At 36.2% G+C, this 17,476-nt stretch overlaps 1 protein-coding gene across 1 annotated transcript in view; it reads right to left on the reverse strand.

Moving 5' to 3' along the window:
* Positions 1–17,476, reverse strand: part of LOC148835345 (semaphorin-3D) — a 66,624-nt gene that overhangs the window by 35,347 nt on the left and 13,801 nt on the right. Inside the window, exon 2 of the mRNA XM_088917535.1 lies at positions 3,596–3,823. Within this exon, the coding sequence (XP_088773661.1) occupies positions 3,596–3,746 (151 nt within the window). The 5' untranslated portion in view covers positions 3,747–3,823. The remainder of the gene's footprint in view (positions 1–3,595; positions 3,824–17,476) is intronic.

Below are 17,476 nucleotides of genomic sequence, written 5' to 3' on the forward strand. Positions count from 1 at the left end.
TGTGCCGCCAAACATTGACATCTAGAAATTGGCTTCCATTTGGGGAGCTTTTGCTGAACTGTAAAGCAACATCTGATGGTGCATCTGGGCAGCAGGGACATCAGCTTTCATGATTTCATCCAAGACATTGGCTAAAATGAAAAACTTCCTTCACTCTCACACAGGGAAATCCAAACTTGGGCTCTGCTTTTTTATCAATTTCAGAGTGATCTCTTCGCCCATGTTGAAGTCCAACAGGCGGCATCAACCTTAACCCTTCCATTTATCCACAGCACCTCATTACCACAAAGACATGAGTGAGTGAACAGCTCATCACATGACAGCTTTGTTTTGAAAAGCAGATAACACACTTCCACAGGTCAAACGTCATGGCATGCACAATGTTTCCTGGGCATTTAAAACATATCAGGCAAACAAAAACAGTGACAAACTGAAATGTAAAAGAATATAATTAAATAATTTATTGTGAATTTCTTTAAACCTAATCATGCAATAAATAAGTCCAATTAAGTTGCAATTATTTAAGTCAGGTATTACAAAGTACCATTTTTATAGGTATAATAACTTAATATAAACCCAACTGAAAATCATGTGATGTTCTGTTAAAGTTTTCATTTTTGATGTCTATTTTAAAACTGCAGTGCTTAGATTGCAACATGTATCACGTGGAACTAAAACCAACTGGAAGTATTTTTTATATTTTCATATTTGATGTCTTTTAAAACTGTTAAACCAAGTTGAACTCTTGAAAATAAATATTTTGAAGACTACTGCAATGCTTAGATTGTAACATGCATCATACGGAATTCATTTGGAAAGCCAAAATCACAACCCTTAGGAAAGCAAAAGTCAGCTCTCTTGACAGCACATGCGATAGCTTGTTTGGTCTTCTGTCTGTTTCCACCTTTCATATTTAATGTCAAGTCATGATTCACATTTTTTAAATTAGTTGCTGACTTCTACTCCTTCATTCTTGCCTTTCCTTAGATTAACATTTTGTAAGCAAAACTGAAAGGCATTAATCATCTTCACAACAAAATGACACAAAAGCGGACATCCTGTTGTATTCTAACAGGATAAAAAAACATCTCATACACAAAAAAGGTAAATGTATAATAAAACTTTAAACATTTTCACCATTCCTCAGCAAAACACAATAATAAGCTAAGAAAGCTAAGAGAAGAAGTTGTTTAAAGGTTCAGCCATCCAAATAACCCTGTAATTAACATAATTTGAAATTACAGTCATTTGAACACAACATCTATGTGTAAAGCTGAAATTAACTCATGGCAAAATGAATAAGTGAAACAAGTTGACTTCAAATAATAAAACCCATTTTAAGGAATGAATACCAATACAGGGCCACACTTTGTATTGGTTTGTTTTAATTTCAGGATTCTTTCAATATTGCTTTTTTTGCATGTACAGTAACTGTGTTACTGTATCTATTGCAAGTGTTTAATATTTCTCTTTCAGCAGCTTTCTGCCTTTTGAGGTTAAACAAGCACAAACAGAGGAAGCTGACTCAATCATGAACGCATTAAAACTATCAGTACCAATTTTCTTCTTGAGTTCAGTTATGAACTGTACAAGTCAATTAAATTCTCCTGTGATTATGACAGTAGCAATGTATCACAGCAAGCTAAGCAATCTGACCTCTTTGCATCCCAAAACTCAGCGTCAAAACGTTCTGCAAAGCTGAATGGGAGCCAGCTTTGACATCTACAGAAGCTGTTAACTTTCTAACCCCAAGAATCCCCACTTCATCAGTTCAGCAGAGGTCAAACTCATATTGAGTACTTTGTGCAGCTTTCCTGGATTTACAGACCCACAATTCTGTCACACAGTAAAGAAGGACATACAAGAAAACCAAAAGGTGTTTTAACAGATGATAAAAAGCCCTAAAAACCTAAAAGGCAACATAAAGGAGTCTGATAACAGTTAATTCATTTCATTCTCCATTTGTCTTTTATTTTTATTTTTCTGGCAAAAAGTCTTTTGAGGTTTTTATGACTAAGGACATAATTCAAAGAAAGTGAGCAGAGGCACATTTCCATTTTATTGTTTTAGGGGTTGATGATAATGGTACCCATTGCTTGAATGAAGCGAGAATAGCCTGTTATTTGAAGGGAGATCAAGTTTTTTACATGCTATTCTATGATCTCAGAAACCTGACTGATTTAATGGTTCTGAGGTCAGTTCCTTGTGATGTGGTATCAAGATAATAACAGGCACTTCTGGGGTTGTGCTCTTTAAGCAGCTTTTAAGATGTGTTTTTGTTTTTTGTGGTGTTACCCATCATTTCACTAGAGTTTAATTCCATTATTACACATTGCAAACAAATCTTTTTGCAGGCCAATAAATGGACTGGTATGAGAAAATGAAGCTAAGCAGAAATATATAATACAGGTCTTTGCAAATTAAAAAGAACACCCTCACATTACCGAGGCCAAAAATATGTGACATGTCCAGTTTTCAACTTTCTAACTGTGATTACAATTATCATATATAAATCTACATGTATCTCTTCTATTTTGCACTGGGCGTTTAGTCACAGATCTGTGTAAAAAAAAGCTCATTTTAATACATATGGATTATTGAATACAATAACTCTCTGACATGAATATGAGCTTTCGAAAAATGCTCTAATGGAATATATGGAGACATTGTAAATAAATATTTTAGATATACAGTACAAAACTATTTTCATCCTCTGTGTGGGAAGGGATCAGCCTCTCTTTCTGTTTTACTAGGATAAACAATATCAGTAATTTCATTTTTAATATGGGTGTATCCAGAAAGGCAGACAAATCCTTCCAAATTTCCCTTAGGCCTAGGTAAGGCAAAACAACACCAAATATGTTCGTTTGACCTGTTTTGAAGATATGATGTTGACAATGTTTACTACACCATAGCAACAGTCAGGGAAACACTGTAATGTAATGACTCCAGACGTTACTTCTCTAGACAGCAACTCCATCCATTCCCCCCTTCTTTTTAAGAATTTGAATGTGAAAGCATATTTCTCGTGTATATTATGCAACAAAATCAATGACAATAAGTTTACAGTGCTGCAAAAACATTTGTTATGAACTATCAGTGGACACCAGAAATATCTTGCTTTTGGCAAAACACAAGGACAATAAATGTTAAATTAAGTTTGAACCAACATGCTTTTAGGTACATAAAGAGAAAGGAGGGAAGATTTTGAAATATAATTCAAAACATAAATTGTTTGAAAAATAATAGCTTTGTTTCTGGCACCATGAGTCATGACAGCCTAAAAATTAATGCCTAAGCTGAGCAACTCACAAGCATTTCTAGAGGTCACAAGACAACAAAAATCAAATGACTAAATTTACTATAGTATATTTACATTGTGGAGTGTACCATAAGACTTTGTTCATTCAGGACAACATGTAATTTAATTATTTACTGCATAGTAAGAAATGTAAAAAAATTCTGGCTATTTTACACAAATGAAACAGATGTGACACACTGTCTGAAAATATTAAACCGACAGACTACTTTGCACTGAAGTGAATGTAAACACTCCAGTTGGTGATGTCAGTGTTTGTCTAAGAATGTGACTCACCTGTGTGGGAAAGCTGTAGTCGTGCAGCTCCATGAGTCCCGGCAATTACAGGAAGGAGGTTCTGGAAGAGTAAGAGCAGCAGGTGCATGTGGAACAGCTTGAGGTGCTCTGTCCCCTTCAGGAGGAATATCAACAGTCCCACAATTCCCATGTCTCTTTCCCAGGGTGTGAGGTGTTTTCTTTATGACATCACCCTCCTGGCACGCAGGGCATCCTCAGAGTGAGAAACTAAAATAGCAAAGAAAAGTTTATTCTCTACTGAAAAGTACACCCAGAGCTCAGATATGCATTCAAAACATTTGATTATCCATTAAAACAGCAACACTCTGAGAATATGATGTTTTCATTAATACAGAATTATTAGAAAAGCACTAAAATGACAAAGACAAAGCATTCATACAGTATATGCAAGCAATTGAATACTGCTAAATATAATTTGTGTTGTAACTTATACCAAGCTTGGTGATTAAGTGTGCAAAGCTCCAAAGGGCAAATCTTTTTAATAGACATACTGTACACAATCAAGGCGCAGCTAAATCAAATCACAAGGTTTTTTTTTGCCTTTTAGGATGTACCATTTGATTTAAAACACAAACGTAAATTAACAGGAATTTCAACAACATCATTCTTGAATAGCCCACGCATACTGTCTGTACAATTGCAAAAACTGATAGGAATGAAAAGGTCATTTGGAAAATGGATTGCAATGAAAACATCACTACTACTTCTTTTTTTGTAGCTTTAAAAAGCTAAAAACTAATTAGCCTTTTATTCTTAATTCATCATGTACATCGGTTAGAACATGTCAAAATGTTTGAGAAGTAGGTAGTCAGTTCTGCTAGCTAATTCAGTTTCAGAGACCATATAGAACAACTAAATGGTGGAATCTGGCAGGAAAAAAGGGACATCTTCTTCATAAGGTTCATAAGGACAAATAAACTCCAGAAAAGGAACACTCAAATTAGAAGTGTCACCACCAACATCTCCATGCTACTGTAGCTGGAAGCTGAAGAGCACATATGCTACAGCCTTCCAGGCAGTGTCCATTGCCAGCATTCCACAACACTTGATTTAATGATGGCCAGCCACACTTCAAAAAGAGTTGCACACTTAGGTCAGCAAGGTTTGAGGAAGTACTTAAGTTTAAACAGATAATGCAAGATACCTTTGGGAGCTACCAAAGGTCTTTAAAAGGATATGCAAGGAAAAGGAAATGTGATATTCAGCTCCTTCACTGTTAAATGCCAACTCATTGACGTCAAATCATCACATTGCAGATCTAGAATCTCCATTTGGATGTGAATGCTTCGATGAAAAACAAGCATGAAAGTCTGTTTGGACAACTGGAATACAAAAATGTATTTAATTGTTTTGACAACTTTTTGTACAATCTCTGTCAAGTTTGTTTTTGTTTTGACGACATAAAATTTTACATTTCATACATACAACACATCAAGACAAATATAAAGCATTATGGAAAATCAGTCCTATTAATGTGGGAATCAAAATGAAGACTAGTAAGACCGTTTCATACAGTAGTTCCCAAGAATTTGAGGATATGGAGAAAACATTGTTTCTTTGCTGCCCTTAATTTCAAACTCTACCAATAGAAAAGATGGACAGCATAAAGTTCTCCAGCTCCAGTCTTTATCAGAATATTCTGATGGATTTTTGCTTCCCTACACTCAACCATAGCAGATTAAACACTTCAAATGTGGAACAGGGTTTCCCTCTGAGTATTTTGTTTCACAAACACTTAAAAAAGTGGATGGATGTTTACTCATTATGCCTTCCGGCATGTAGGGGCAGCAACATCCTGTTGCTGTTACTGTAACATTAGTTTTTTTACGGGACAGTTTTGTTAGCTGTGTGCCCAACCTCCAACATGGAGGACCTGGCACCTGATGTAGGGCACAAACCCACTACCCTGAGATTATGAGTCTCATACTTTACCAACAGAGCAAGCCGGGGCACACTTAAAAAAGTCATATAGAAAAGAACATCTGTTAGTCAGATGAAAGGGTAATTTTAAAAACTCTTCCTAGGATATTGTTAGTGCTTACTGATCTATTCACAGTCCCTGAGTTCATGCTTATGCCTGGTTTTCAACCTGGACCTGAATAATTGGCTTGACAGCAGGTGCATGTGACTTTAATAGATCAGTGCTGCTGTTTTGCCAGGCTATAAATTTTTAGCACCTGTTGTATAGTTCACCCTGAGGCTGAAGAACAGCATGTGGAATGCTATGCTTCATACTGTACGACCTACTTTTAAATAACTCCATAATACAATTTACAATAAAATTGTACACAACAAACATTGACAGACTGTGACAGCATCTAAAAGTGTATAGATAGCTGTTTTAAACAATACTGCATTAAGAACTCAGCTTTCTAATGCGAACTTAAAATAAAATAATAATACTGATTATTTCTATGTGTAGATATCCTACATGTCATTTCTAGCCTTATGCCCTCTGAACGTGTTGTAGGGGAGATAGAGACATCATTGTTTGAAGGCACAAAGACCAACTGCCTGTACGTTTTCTAAGGGTAAACTCAGGGACAATCATTTAAAGCAGCAGATCAACCTAACCAGCATGTCTGACACACTGTAAAGAGGAAACACTTGGTATTAAGAAAGTCCTAGAATGTGCCCGTGTGATGTGTTGGCTTGTTTTTGTAAAGGAAGCTGGGAATGCTTCGTTGAATGCAAAGCTTCCCCAACACTCCTACTTGGTGAAAACTATTCTGATCACACCCTTTGGTTTAAAAGTTCAAAAGTGACTTAAGCACTAAAACTAAGGAAAATTCATTAGTCTCCATAAACTTGTTAAGATTGGAGCTGAGCCAGCTGGTAGAGATAGCAGGGCTTTGAAGAGAAGTGGATTTGAGCAGATGTTTTGCAGCAGCTGTTGGCAGTGGTTAGTCTAAAAAGAGAAAGAACCAAAGACAGCCCTGAATATTTGCATAAAATGTTCTGTTATTAAAGTACCAGTTTCACTTAATGAATTCAATGAAGGATACTGGCAGCCAGCCCAGTGGATGGCTCCCCTCTGTCTCTTTTTTGGTAAGAGTTGATGGGAGTTTTACAGCAATGCCTTCTTTGAAGGTTCTTCAGTGACCTGCCATTCTATTGCTTTCAAGGGCATACACATAACAGCTTTTGAGTTAAGCAATATCCCACTGCTGTGAAATTTTTACTTTTTTCCTCTAGTTCATTAATCATGTTTTAAGCAAACAATTAACTGCTACATTATTATTCACAAAATGTTCAGCTTCAAAAAGGCTCATTTTTATAGAGTGTGTGTTGAGGGGAGGGGGTTGCTGTTGCTTCAGAGCATAAAAGGAAGTATCTTTGGGGTCATACTGTGTATTTAAGACATATTTAGTGAAGGGCAGGCTATCAAAGGGTAAAATGTATAGTTTCCTGATGTCTACAGTAAGAGGGCCTCACTTGTCTCAGAAAACAACCCCTTAAGGCAATTTGTTCTTAACCCTCCTGTTAAATTTAACAACGTCTTTTAAAATGCATGTTTTTGTTTTATTATTACATGTGCCTTTGTCCTTAACTCATTAATCCCTAGCATTAATTCCCATATGAAAAGGAGGATGAAGGTATGTATCTCTTCATTGAAATTAAGCAAATGGTGGTCATTTCTTTTCTTCACAACAAAAAAAAAGTGTTTTTTCAGGTTGTTACATACTGCATATAGAGACAAGTGATTATTTGTTGTGATTGTGTATTACAGGGTTGTCTACTCTGGTAATGCACATCCTTTATATAAAAGCTATTTTGGATATTTTCTAGACTGAAGAAGGTGTTTGCTGCATATAAAACACATCCATCTGTTGTCACAAAGCTGTTTACCCCTTGCAAGAGGAAATATTTAACAGTATTTTAAAATTACTGTAGACATTTCCAATATTCCCAGAAGAATCCGAGTATACAAACTGAAACAGAATTAAGACAATTTGGGCAGGAATGAGCAAATGGTATAGTTTTGTTTTTTTATAAGAAACGGGGTCAGTCAGTCAAAACAATCCCTTTCTGTTTTAATTAATTTTACACAGTTCACTAATGTGTCTGAGACAGATCCATTCAACAACAATTCTCCACTTGTCTAAGACTTAAACTTAGCTTTGTTGCTAAGTTTATGTGGGATGCAGGAGTGTACATGCTTTCCATCCAATCATTCATAATGCAACAATATCATCCCTGCACTGCCACAACTCTAAATCTCTTTTTTTGTCCTGAGGCTGTTACAGGACTCAGACTGACAACTCACTCCACCACAATGACATTACACCAGACTGCCCACCCTCTGAGCTCAGTGCTTTAATGTGCGTATCATTTGCCTTCTTTTGCAGCAGACCTTTGCTTCAATGCCTCTTGCATCACTGTGAAAGCCTCTTTCACAGTCTCTTCAAGATGTGCAGACCAAAGAAAGCTACTTACAATCACCTCATTCATTAGAGTTAAGCCAATGATAAACATCATAATGGAGGAGTATATCAGCGTCATTCAGAATAATGCACTTCTCTTGCAGCAGCAATAACTCCTCACTCTCTGCAGTCAATTCAACTGCTAAAAGTTAACTTTTAAGCATTTAAAAACAGGCAATTTGCAAACCACAATCAATGCAGTGATTCAAGGAATTAAAGTGTTTAATGCTGTATTCTGTGCTTTATCATAATTACCGGACCACATTTATTTTTTAGAGACATGAGATAGTGTGAGATACAGACTGCAGAAGTCGGAGAGTCCAAGAGTTCACTTTTTGTCAGAAACCTCTCCTGTTCTATCACGATATCCATCACAGATCATACAGTCGCATCATCCACAATCACTTAGAGACATGGAGAATATTAGTATTGGAGCAATCTAAAATCTTTTCATGTTGTTACATTTTCAGTTTTTAAATGGGATACTTTAAATATTAACTTTTGCAGATATTTAATTTATTTTCATTGCAGTGCCTTTATGTGTATCTAAAAGGTCTTGTTAGGACTGAAAACAAAATGATCACCTATCTTGACATTGCTTTTGATAAAACAAAATCTGTCAGTCTCATTTCTGTCAGGCTTTGAACTAATTTCCAAGTGGGTTAGCTATTTTGGGCAAAGACAGAACAGCAAGCCTGAGATTTTAAACAAGCTTGTAATACTGTTCTTTCCTATCAAGAGAAGAAAACAAAAATATTTAAGGCGTTGTCAACAGTTAATGTTTTCTAAACAATCCTGAAAAGGAAATAACTGCAAAATAAGGAAATCTAGTAAACTCAGATTTAGTTTGATACTGAATTCTGTAGGTATGCCTTTGGAATAGTTTTAATGTCAATTGACAATGGAAAAGAGAATATATAAGTCAGAATTTCTAAGAAAATGTATTTAATTAAACTGTTATAAGGGTTACAACACATAATCCAGGCTACACAATTTCAAGAAAACTGAGATCAAGTCTCCATGGCCAAAACGTTGTGTTTTCTTTCTTCTCTTTTCAGCATGGAATAAACCTATTACTTGTTCCTTTGCAGCCTATGCATGCTAATGCAGCTACCCACCTGAACTATTATATTATATATATCACCACTCTGGAGAAAATATATTAACTATAACTACAGGGCTTTATTGAATATTAATTTTTAATCTGCGGCATGTTTTTTTACTTCTAGTAAACAAAGTAGAGTCTACTTTTCTTAAGTTTTTAAACCAAAAATTTGTTGTTGCTGCTTATCTTTAAGAATTTAAAATTTTTCTTTTAATTTAACCTTTTTAATCACGTCAGATTATTTGGGGCAACTCAAAATTTGGGCAAGAATGATTGAAAAGTTACGTTTTCACTAAGGAGCCAGAAAGCATGCGTTTGAAACAAAGTCTTCAGAGGAATGCTCTCATCTAAAATTTGAAAGTGGCACATTCTGAAGCTCAAAGAGCCTACCCAACATCAGTTACCCAAGCTTTGAGACACGACAAGAGATGTTGTCTGGTTTTTGCCAACAGCATAAAGAAAGGAGCTCTATACAAATAAAGTCTCTTCATGACAGAAACTGAATAAAAACAAAGGCACCTCATTTGTATCCTTCTAGGCCTGTGAAAGGCACCTCAAACCTAGGACCCATCCACAATATCCTTAGTCAGCCAATAAACAAGCATCCAGCTGTACTGCTTTGTTCAGTCAAAGACATCCAAAGCTATACAATGATTATAAAAACTGAAGAGCCTTTTCTTTTTTTACTTGTATTAAACCTTCTTTGATTCTAATTGCAGCTTTTAAAACCCCATTGTTTAAAAAGAAGAGCTGTCACTCAAACCGCAATACAAATGCTAGAGACAGGGTGAGTCTAATTTGAAAAACACAGTGAAGCTGCATATCTGGATTTTAACTGTCCTCATGCGTAAGTTGAGAAAAACACAACCAAGTGCCAGTTTTGGCACAAAGACAGAGGTCTTTTAATGTCCAGTGTTGTGTGTTAAATGCTGGCACCGGCACACCTTAGCAACTCACATAGAGTGCCAAGTGTAACACATTTTTCCTGTAACTCAGCTCATTGAAGACTGAGCCAAGCACCCTGCAGGTCTTATTGAAAAAAGATGAATGAATTTTTAGTTGCTTCCCTTTCTAAGAATGTTATATATACGGCTGCAAATGAATACCAATAACAAATGTCTGCTTATAACAAGGTGTGAATATACTGTAAATGTCAATTACGCCTGTCAGCTACATGAATGTGCCAGTATGATGTCCAATATTTCACCAGCACTACACACCAGTGGTGTACACATTACAGACAGCTGCCACTGTTACCCAAGTACACTGCTTCTCCTTCTTGTAACAGTTATTGCAAACCATCTTTCATCTTTCAGAACAAACCATGAGCACCATGATTAAGAACCCAAAAACAGAAATACTGACCTCCACTTCCAATGAAGGAGAGAAACAAAAATCTATGGTTCTAAAACTACACTTTTACTCCAATATAAAATACAGAAGAAAAACATACTGTATATTTAAAAACAACTTAACCTGATGTGAAGATGTCACGTGATGAATGTACTGCACTTCCGTTTAAAAAGCAGCGTTTCCACCACCTCATCAGATTTATGAGAGCTAAAAAATGCCTCAATTTGGTCAGTTTTGGAATGAGAGACCTTCAAGGCAAGACAAGTTATTATTGTAAGTGGATCTGGTGGCTTTTTTTCCCCTTTGGACCTACAGTACCAATGGCTTAGTATAGTGAAAAGGGACACTGCTGTAGGGGATACTATCCTTAAGATAAGATGTTCAATCAAGGTCCTATGGACTTAATCATTAAAGTGGTGGTAATGTTAACCCTAATGCCCAAAGTTCTAACACTATACTGCACAGTCTGGCCTACATAAAGTTTACCCTTAATTCAATTAGCAAAGCAATTGCTGCCACCCATATCCAGATACTGTAGGTGCTGTACTTCAGTGGTGGAGAAAGTGTTCTCTTCATACAGTATACATCTATATGTAAAGCACTGTGGGATCCTATATAAATGCAAAGAATCATTACTGGTATTAGTATAAAATGCTCCCTTTTTTAATTAAAAATTGTTCTTCTATATCATATAGTACAAAGAGTTATTTATTAACCTGGGCTATGTCTCTTGATAGTAATAAAGTCAATTTCTATTTTCAGACTACATGAAAATATAGAAAGAGAATTTTAACTTAAACCTACACTTTCACTGGAACACCTGCACCTGAATGTAAGGCAAAGGAAGTAAATATCTGGGTGAAAAATATGAAATAGAAATAAAACATATTTATTGTAGCACATACTGTACAGCAGCACTCTTAGTCAAAAGAAACGAAACATGGAATTCACATTTAAAGAATTAAAAGCTCTTAAAGAGATATGCATGAGCAGCTCTCCAAAATAATAAATAAAGATTATGTTCTTAACATGTAATATTAACTTCATACCTGCATTGTGAAAGGATTACGGATTTTGCTAGATCTGAGAAAAGGAACTCTAAATCTTCAATCTGTAAAAACAGAGATAAAACAGGACCAATCCTTCCTATGGCCCTCTTAGTTCCAATGGATTTGTGCCTTATATTTTAAGTGTACTTCAAATTCCTCCTTTGAAGTCCAAAAAACCTTTTAAAAATGAAGTATTATTGGTATAGAGTGTGGGGAGAGGATGGGGGCATATGTTTGTGGAGCTCATTTTTACACCCACGAATGCCACCTCCATTGACCTCTGAAACATGAAACTCCACTCCCAATGTTTCTTGTGTCCTGTTTTGTGATGTGGCCCTGCCAAGTAGAAAATAACAGTCATTACCACCAACACCCCTGCAAGGCCCAGACACAGCAACTAATTAGCAGAAGATTCCTGGGCTCCAGATGCCTACATCTTTGTGACGGAAAAAACAGATTTATGCTCCTCTGCCATTAAAGGGTCTGCAGCTTTGAAAAGAAGCAGCCTTTCCTTTAGAGGGAAACCCGATAAGAGGACATCTCTGACACTATAGGTGATTCTGGTAGCATCACATTTCTAGAAAGAAAGGCATCCAAAGCAATGTTTCCTCTAATTCGGAACGGCCTGTGCGCACACATATTTCAAGTTGTGCACATTTTTCCCCCAGTGACAAAAACTTGTGCGCACTAAATTGAGCGTTAATGTTGAATTGTAAACCTGAAATTATTTTTTGTTAATATAGTCATTCTCACAGAAGCATAGAGATCCAAAAGTCCAGGACAGCAATTCAACGAGACTGAGTGTCGAGCAAGCATGAGCAGTGAGGTATGAGACTACAAGAGCATAGATATCGATTATCGAGGAGCAGTAATAATGCACACAGCCAAGTTGGGCCTCTTGCAATTTAGCATTTTTCAATTGATGGTGTTTATTTTATTATTATATTTTTGGGGAATTTAATTTTTTGTGCGCAGATTTCAGAACCTTTAAAGCGCACAGTTTAGAGGGAACATTGATCCAAAGCCAGTTTCATGATATAAAGAGCAAACAGTAAATTCACAAAGGAAGAATACTGAAACTTGCTCTTTCTGCTGCATTCTTCTTGAAGGTCTACTACCATAGTAATTCAGTTTGATTTAACTTAACGTCCTTTTTCTTAATAGTGCCTTCACTGTCCTTGTCTTTAGCGTGCGCCTCCAGTTCTTAGCTTTGAGGTAAGCCTCTGAAAGGACAGTCTCCAACTGGTTTTTGTGGATTGCAAATATGCAAGGACATAGTCTCTTTGAATTACAACTGATATTCTAAAGGTTTTTAAAACATTGAGAAAAAATCTTTCTGTTAATATGATGATATTGTGTACTGCTTATACTGTTATAGCATACTGTATACTTCTTGGAATGTTTTGTTCAATATTTTTATACATTTATGTCATGTCAAAACAAGCACCTTTGACTACAATGGTATTCCCACGTTTTCACACCCTTGCTATAAATGGCATTTGTCTGCATAAGCATCTGACTCCGGCCCTGAAACCAAGAAACCAGATACTAATGGTGTTTTATGTGCCCTTTTTGAGCTTGGTGTTGTGTCACATACATATGTACGACTGAATTATCCCTCCACACTGTAGCATTAGTGGGTTATTTCTACTTAGATTTTAGGACTTAGCATTGAATTCTCATGAGCAAAATGCAGACCAAACCTTGTACTTTGAAACAGAAGATATATGTTTATTTCTTTTCTATAATTAGGTCGTTAGTATTAGTTGGCCAAAGTGAGATATTTACAATTGATTTATTTCCTAAAACACACATTTTATAACTACAGACCATTCTGGAAGGGAACACTTGTATTCTGTAACAAGTTATTTTCTGTCTTAACAAGATTAATTACAACATTTTTTAAATAAGACTATTTGTATTTACGAGTAGTGCTAAGTACAACTCATCAGTGAGCGATGCTGGAGTCAGCACTGGAAAAGAGAAGAAACTTCATCCAGAGGTCTGGGTGTTTGGAATGTAGCCAGTAATACTGAAATAAGAGATTTTTCTACTGCCCAGAAAAAATTCTGGGATAAATTATCCACTAAGACTTCAGTAAGCATGCCTCCTGTTAGTAATTCTTTATCTTTTGTTGGTATAAAGTGAACATTTTAGAATTTAATATTGCATCAAACCTTTTCTGGACTGCTCAGCTTTCTGACTTTTTTAACAGCAAATGAAAGAAGTTCAGCATAAATTGTGTAAAATCAGTAGACCCTGGCGAGTGATTGAATAGAAAAAATAGGTGGCCCTTTTTCAGCACTGCAAGTGTTTGTGAAATTCCACTTGTGTCTGCTTCCTGTCTAAACACATTGCACAATGTTGTTAAGGATACCTTTATACAATTTTCACTTTCCAGAACCACTTGTGGGACTGTTGTCATGGAAACACTAGCCAGTGCCAGCCAATTGCACCTGTTATCATTTCCTTGTGAAATCTTTCTGCTCTATCTTCTGTCTCATGGTACCTTCTATATTACTAGGTTTGGCATACTGTAAAGTCATAAAAGTCACATTGTTTCACATCCCATATACAGTACGCCATAACTTAACATTTTAGCCCAAGAATGCTAGCTACATGGTCTATGCGAATATTATACTGTACCTTAGACAGGCTGTTTCATTTGCTAGCATTGCAACATCTGTCCCAGGAGTTCCAACTCAATTCCTGGTGAGCCTAGTGCGGTCTGGTTTTTGTTTCACTTAAGTTCTCAGTTACTGTACATAGTTGGTCTACATATTTAATTAACTACGTAATTGAAATACTTATATCCAGGATACAAGGTGTTTTATAGGTAACTGTAACTTTAATGGAGTTAATGAATAAGTAATGAACTGTTAAAGACTTAAAGGAAAATCCCACATCCCACGCCTAAGAATTTATTTAGTTTAATTGTTTAATTATTAACTCAGGGTGGAACAAAACACAGACACTAGGCCCTCCAGGAATTGCATTTGAAATCCCAGGTCTCTCCATCTGTAGTTCACGTTTTCTTGCTATCTGAAAGAACATCACTGGTTTTGCTTGAGATCTGGAAAGGTTTTATTCTTTCACAGTGACCTTTTGCTCAGACTCTGTCTTTCAGAATCTAGTATGTGCTATTCCACATCTTGTTTTTTCATTCTCATACACTATCAGTCTTACGAGACTACCATTGAGAATACCATCGTGATTGTACACATTAAATGGTTTTAGAAATAAGACCATAGCAAATCCAGCAAGGGGGTATTCACAAGCCATATTTGGTATTCCTAAGACTCTTTCCTTATAAACATGTTGAATGACGTCTGATATCACCATAAAGCATCCAGTAAAGACGCTTCCTCACTCTTATCCAGCTGGAAAAGGCTACCAGCAAGACTCCCATTGTTTCCACTCAAAGCAGTTTCTGAGGCATATTTCCGGTACCATCTGGGAGCCAGAAGACAACAGTGTCTGGGAACCACAAGAACAAACTCTAGTGAAATGCTCTGTTAAATCAGCACAAATGTGTTTGTCTAGCAGGACCAAACTGAAGACTTACAGGGATCTTTCAAAGCTTTTTACTCCAATGTAAATTTGGCTCCTTTTCATATGAAAGCGATAGTAAACATTTAAAGAACCACTAAAGCTATGTAATACAGAGATTAAATTTACTTAATTTACATATAATTTATGTGGGAGTCATGGACTTAAAAGAGCACATTTCTGCTGAATCAAAAACTTTGGAAATAATCATACTAAATATGTTAATAACCATTTCCATATGTTTTTATTTAAGCCACTTTTATTGTGTGTGTTTAGAAGTGGTGTAACAGAAATCCATATTTTATGACAAAAGATCAGTTTTCAGAAGGAAATCAATGAGCATCAGCTGTAGGAAACACAGGCAAAATGAACTGGCTGACTAGCACACCAAAGTGAAATAACTGTTAAACAAATTGGAAGAATTTAATGTGCCATCTTACAAGATGTATTATTAACCACAATGTCTATATACCATAACATGCACATTAAACCTGCTAAAATTACTAAAAATCTTTATTTTCCAATAGGATTTCTGTTTCATGAAATTATCTGTGTGTCAGGGGTGCTCACTGATACACGACAGGGCTTCAAACATCAACAGAAAACGACTGTATGGCTTATACTCACAACAGTATAAGCTCTTTCTTTCTAAGGCTTAATGTATATTCACCACTTCCACTGAACAAGTCAGAAATGTCATGATATAAGGAACCTCTTACGGGAATAGTGCACTAAGGACAGTACATACAGGATCTTCCTTGAATGGTAAAAATGGACCTATTATTCTTGAAAACAATGCTGTACATTGACCTCATAGGCCTGTCTGAGATCCTGTGGGGCTCCTCACTTCCCCTTTTCCCATGGCGGACAAGGACAAAACCACTGGAGACAATCCCTCTGACTCACAGCGAGAAGACACTCCTCAGACCCTGCGCCACTCTGTCCTGCTGACACGACTCTTCCTGTGTGACCTGCGTATCTTGTTTATTTGCCGTCGTCTTTTATTTTGTCAGATAAAAAGAAACCTTTTCTTCTGGTGAACTTTTCAACACGGGAGCACGCTTACCACCAGCGTGTAGGGCCCATCTGTCTGGAGTCTTCCAATTGTGCTTTTGTTTGTTTTTTACAGTTGTTTTGATCTTTTCTGACAAGGAAGCCTTTTAGATTTCTTTCCAATAATAATAAAAAAAAATATTTCAGAGAATAACTATGTATAAATATACCATTGTACTGTATCCGCCTCATGCGTGTATATTTTACATGGAATTGAATCGCAGTCCATTATAACCAGGAAACTAAAGGAGGAAGTCGAAATTATGTGTAATTTGAAACACAGTGCAACATTTAACTGCGTAAGAAGTAATGAAAGTGTATAAAGGGCTCAGCAGTTGGTAAATTGGCTAATTCAGATGCCAAAAATGTGCTCTCAAAACAAGGCTGTACAGTAACTCTGGAACATTAGCTGAATGCAACACTGCACTAAAATATCTTACAATCTTCTGGCGAATGATAAGCTATTCCTTCAGTCAGCCAACAGTAAATACAGCAGAAAACAGTGAAACTGGAAGTATTATCTAAATTCATTTCAAAATTTATTCAAAGTAAATAAATAAAGTATTTATAATAAAGTACACCTGAAGAAGGCTCCACGGCCGAAACGTTGTGTTCTCTTTCTTCTTTTTTTCAGCATGGAATAAACCTATTACTTGTTCCTTTGCAGCCTACGCATGCTGACGCAGCTACCCACCTGAACTAAATAAAGTATTGTCTAAATTGTACTGACTAGACCAAAGCAATTGAAAACTCTACAGCAGGAGTTCTGATCACTTTGAACACAAGCAGAATCCTCAATGAACTTTAATGCTATTCACTTCAATAACGTCTCAGTTGTGCAACACTTGTGTATTTCCAGTAGCGTCTCAAATGTAAAATGATCTGGGGAAGCTATCATTCCTTTCCAAAGCTATCTTAATTATTGGAGCACATGTAAACGTTCGAGACTTCAAAGCAAATCTTTCTATTCCCATACCATACAGGCTAACATATTCATTTATTACACTTCAAATTCTACAGACCCAAGTATGCCCTTGATCTGTTAAGGACAGTAAGATAAAGCACAATGAAGTGGCGTCAGGGTCTGGAATAAACATCTTAAGTGAGCCATTAGATATCCATATATCTCCATTCCTGCCTAGGTATCATTGCAATCCTTCTCAAGACTGATGAGTTTTCCTGACCTCTCTCTTAGCCCCTACACATGAATTAATACACAATAAATAACAGAGACAAAAAAATGTACTCTTTTATCTGTGCCACTTCTATCTGGCTAAGGACAGCATACTTTTCACATTTGAATTCATGCTAAAATCTGGTTTACATT

This window comes from Atractosteus spatula, chromosome 5, assembly GCF_055471065.1.
Source record: "Atractosteus spatula isolate fAtrSpa1 chromosome 5, fAtrSpa1.hap1, whole genome shotgun sequence".
NCBI lineage: Eukaryota > Metazoa > Chordata > Actinopteri > Semionotiformes > Lepisosteidae > Atractosteus > Atractosteus spatula.